General features: G+C 35.9%; 1 protein-coding gene across 1 annotated transcript; it reads left to right on the top strand.

Annotated features, from left to right (window-relative positions):
* Positions 1-329: 329 nt before the first annotated feature.
* LOC132627520 (5'-adenylylsulfate reductase-like 4) lies at positions 330-3419 on the top strand. Its single transcript, XM_060342905.1, has 4 exons — positions 330-750; positions 1798-1985; positions 2060-2184; positions 2737-3419. The coding sequence occupies exons 1-4, from the start codon at positions 568-570 to the stop codon at positions 3189-3191; spliced, it is 951 nt and encodes a 316-aa protein (XP_060198888.1). The 5' UTR covers positions 330-567; the 3' UTR covers positions 3192-3419.

Raw genomic sequence — 3419 nt, 5'->3', positions numbered from 1 at the left:
AAATTAGTGCTGAGATAACCCAGCTTATACCTTCTTATTCCACTTATACTGGAATTATTTTATACCATCTTTTAGATGGTATAAAATAATCTCAATAAATGAGATAAATTAGTTCCGAGATTATAATCCCGGGACTATTTCGACTACCTACCAAACTACCCCTAATAGTACGATATATCACAGGGACAATATATAGGACTCACATGTCATTATCACCACCAAGAAAAAAAATCTAGTAAAGGTATACCAAAATCAGCAAAAAGGACAACCTCACAAACACACAGTGGTCCCCATATACAGAGTGGATCTTGATATTCCAACAATTCCAACCCAACATCACAGCCAAAAAAAAAACACTGTTTCTATCATTAACCAAAAAAAAGTAACAGTAATTCTATCTCTTCTATATTGTCTTCTCAAACAAAATCTTGAGCCTTAACGCTAACATGCGCTGGGCTCTCTTATCCATCACCACCAACGTCACCATCGCCACGTGGATCTAGGGTTTCTTGAAAATATTCTTGATCTAATTTTTATAAAAATAAAGAATACTTAATTGTTGAAAAAATGGGTATTTTAAGGGTTTGGGTAGCTGGGTTTGTGGTTTTATTGATGTTCTTTGAAGGGATGGCTGTTAAAGATTCAGTTTGTCCGTTGAAATCTGTTAAAGATTCGGTTTTTTTGGGGTTTCAAGATTTGACTTGTTCATTTGATGGGATCCAATCTTCTTATATGGCTGGAGTTATTCAGGTATACATATTATTTGTTTTGGGATTGTATCTTACATGATTTTTTGTATGAAATCTGTTATGTTTTGGGTGTTCTACCTTGTTAGGTAGGTGTAAAGGTAACACTTTTTTTTTTTTTTTTTTTGGTTGTTAATGAAAATTAAATAGTGGGTATGAATTGGCAGATGTAGTTGAGTTTTTTTGTTAGTTGGATATATATAGTGAAGAATTGGTGGTGATTCTTGTATTATTTGTGTTGGTTTGTGTTTTTTTGTGACATTATTTTTGGATGATTTACCTGCTTTTAGAGAGTGAAAATTGACTAGTCCAGATATTTGTGACTTTGTTGCATACTTTTTAGGCTTGGTTTTTGAAGTGAAAAACAATGATGTAAGTTCCACCGGCTTGCTTTGTACTACTTTTTAGTTCTGTTTAGAGGAAGAAATTATGACTAATTGGATCATGTAGAGAATCAGCATATGAAGTAGGATAGAATGCCTATACCATATTTGTTCTGATGAGTTTGAGCTCTTAGATGAGACATGGTGAATCATTCTTCCGTAATATTTGGGTATTCGAGTCATATATGTAACAAACTGAAAAGTTTTGTGAGCTTCTGTTATGCTTATGTGTCGACCTCCAAGAAATAGTGAGTGCTGCATTGGATGTAGTCTGAGCTTCAAATGATTTTCGATAGTTGTTGCTAGTTCAAATTGAGTTGGTTTGTGTAGCTAAATCTTATTCGGTGTATAATGAATATACTAGTTTTATAAAATTCTTCATGTAGGGAAAGTTAGAGCTCACCAAATTGAATCACTTTGGTTATTGAATGTGCATTACTTGCGGGTACACCCTGTGTCATATGTTTAAATTAGAATTCTTTTATATGGTGGAATTGTTGCCTCCTCCATCTCCATTAAATGGCTTTCCTATCTTCTTATGATGTGTGAAGACGACATTTACAAGTTTGTTTAAACACCCACCATGCCTTCAACCGCAGAAAATATATTATGTATTCCATTTTTATTTTCTTGAGAATTCTGACAGTTCTGCGTTTTTTATTTTGAAGGGAGATGAGCAGTCATTGCAGAGGGCGCTAAATATGATTCACCGGAATACACATGATTATGTTGCTCTGCTTTTCTATGCTTCCTGGTGTCCTTTCTCTAGAAGTTTTAGGCCTAAATTTTCTATCATGTCTTCTTTGTTTCCTTCAATTCCCCATTTTGCAATTGAAGAATCAGCTGTTAAGCCAAGGTTAGTGTGAAACTAATGTTTTATATCATATTGCTTTCTCTATATTTTGCTGACAAGTAAGGATGTCTTTTCAGCACTCTCTCAAAGTATGGAGTTCACGGGTTTCCAACTCTCTTCCTTCTAAACTCAACAATGCGCATGCGGTATCATGGCTCTCGCACCCTTGATTCAGTGATTGAATTCTATGGCGGCGCTACTGGTAAGCGTGTCTGTTAAACTTTATTATGGTGTTTGATTTAGTGCCCCTAAAGATGAAATTTGTATAGAATAAATAACCTTGCCCAACTCAACCCCCTTTCCCCAAAAAGAAAATACTCCAAAAAGGGAAAATTTCCGGATGGGATCCCGAGAATATCAAAAATCAGAATGAATTGAAATTGTTAGTGACTTTTTTGCTTTTGCTAAGGTGATTTTGCATCTTGAACATGCATTTTGACTATTTTTATGTGTCGCCTTTTCTTTTCAGAACTTCCATTTCCCTCTTTGAGTAAGTCATAAGTTGCCTGTCTAATCTATTTGGTAGACATGCACGTATGCACTTAGCTATATTTTTCAGTTCCAAGTTTGTTTCGAGCTAATGCATGTTACATCAGAACTGTGAAGTATGCTGTCCATTTATTCTTTTAGGAATTCAGCTTATTAAGTGCTATCATAGAATCCCACAATTGTTTCTTGTGACATCCAATAATATGGGAAGACACCACCTTAAGTTGTCCTCTTTATCTTAAGCCTTTTTTTAAATATGAAACAGGTTTTCAGAGTGCTTCAGTGAATCCCACTTCTCTTGGCAAATCGGGATGCTCCTCAAATCATTTGAAACTGCATGGGAGTGAGCAGGAAAACTGTCCGTTCTCCTGGGCTAGATCCCCTGAAAAACTTCTTCAGCAGGAAACTTATTTGGCCTTAGCCACTTTGTTTGTGCTAATGAAAGTGCTTTATAAGATATTTCCAGCTTTACGTAAGATTGCTCAATTTGGCTGGGAAAGCTTCGTTTTACATATAAGAATAAGAAGCTTGTGGGAGCTTCCTCTGCTATATCTGGACCGAGCTGTACAATTATGTAATTCATTGAAGGAGCCATGCAAGAGAAGCAACTTGCAGGAAGGAGCTATGAATGCCAAGGCATGGGCTTCCAAGTCTTTAGCTTCTGTTTCATTTGGAGAGTCGAGCACTAGCCGGGCGGTACCAGTAAGTTCAACTGACTAATTGCTTTGATGGCCAATATCTAAAATCATATTGCTCTTTTAGAATTATTTAGCCACTGTCATTGGGGTTGGTGTTATCTGATTGGCACGGCGTTATGCAATATCAAGCTTTTGAAACGATCTGCTTCAATTTGATGTAATCTAGATTAGAATTTTTTTCTCACCGTCAGACAAATAATGTATCCACATTGTATATAGCTTTAACTAATAGGCAGAGCTTTTGAATTCA

This window comes from Lycium barbarum, chromosome 2, assembly GCF_019175385.1.
Source record: "Lycium barbarum isolate Lr01 chromosome 2, ASM1917538v2, whole genome shotgun sequence".
In the NCBI taxonomy this organism is placed as follows: domain Eukaryota; kingdom Viridiplantae; phylum Streptophyta; class Magnoliopsida; order Solanales; family Solanaceae; genus Lycium; species Lycium barbarum.
This window is presented reverse-complemented; position numbering and strand designations above follow the sequence as displayed.

Excerpts from the sequence above, each read along its gene's own strand:
- LOC132627520 (XM_060342905.1), top strand. The coding sequence starts at position 568 with ATGGGTATTTTAAGGGTTTGGGTAGCTGGGTTTGTGGTTTTATTGATG. Across the intron at positions 751-1,797 it reads ATATGGCTGGAGTTATTCAG|GGAGATGAGCAGTCATTGCA; the intron begins GTATACATATTA and ends TTTATTTTGAAG. Across the intron at positions 1,986-2,059 it reads GAATCAGCTGTTAAGCCAAG|CACTCTCTCAAAGTATGGAG; the intron begins GTTAGTGTGAAA and ends ATGTCTTTTCAG.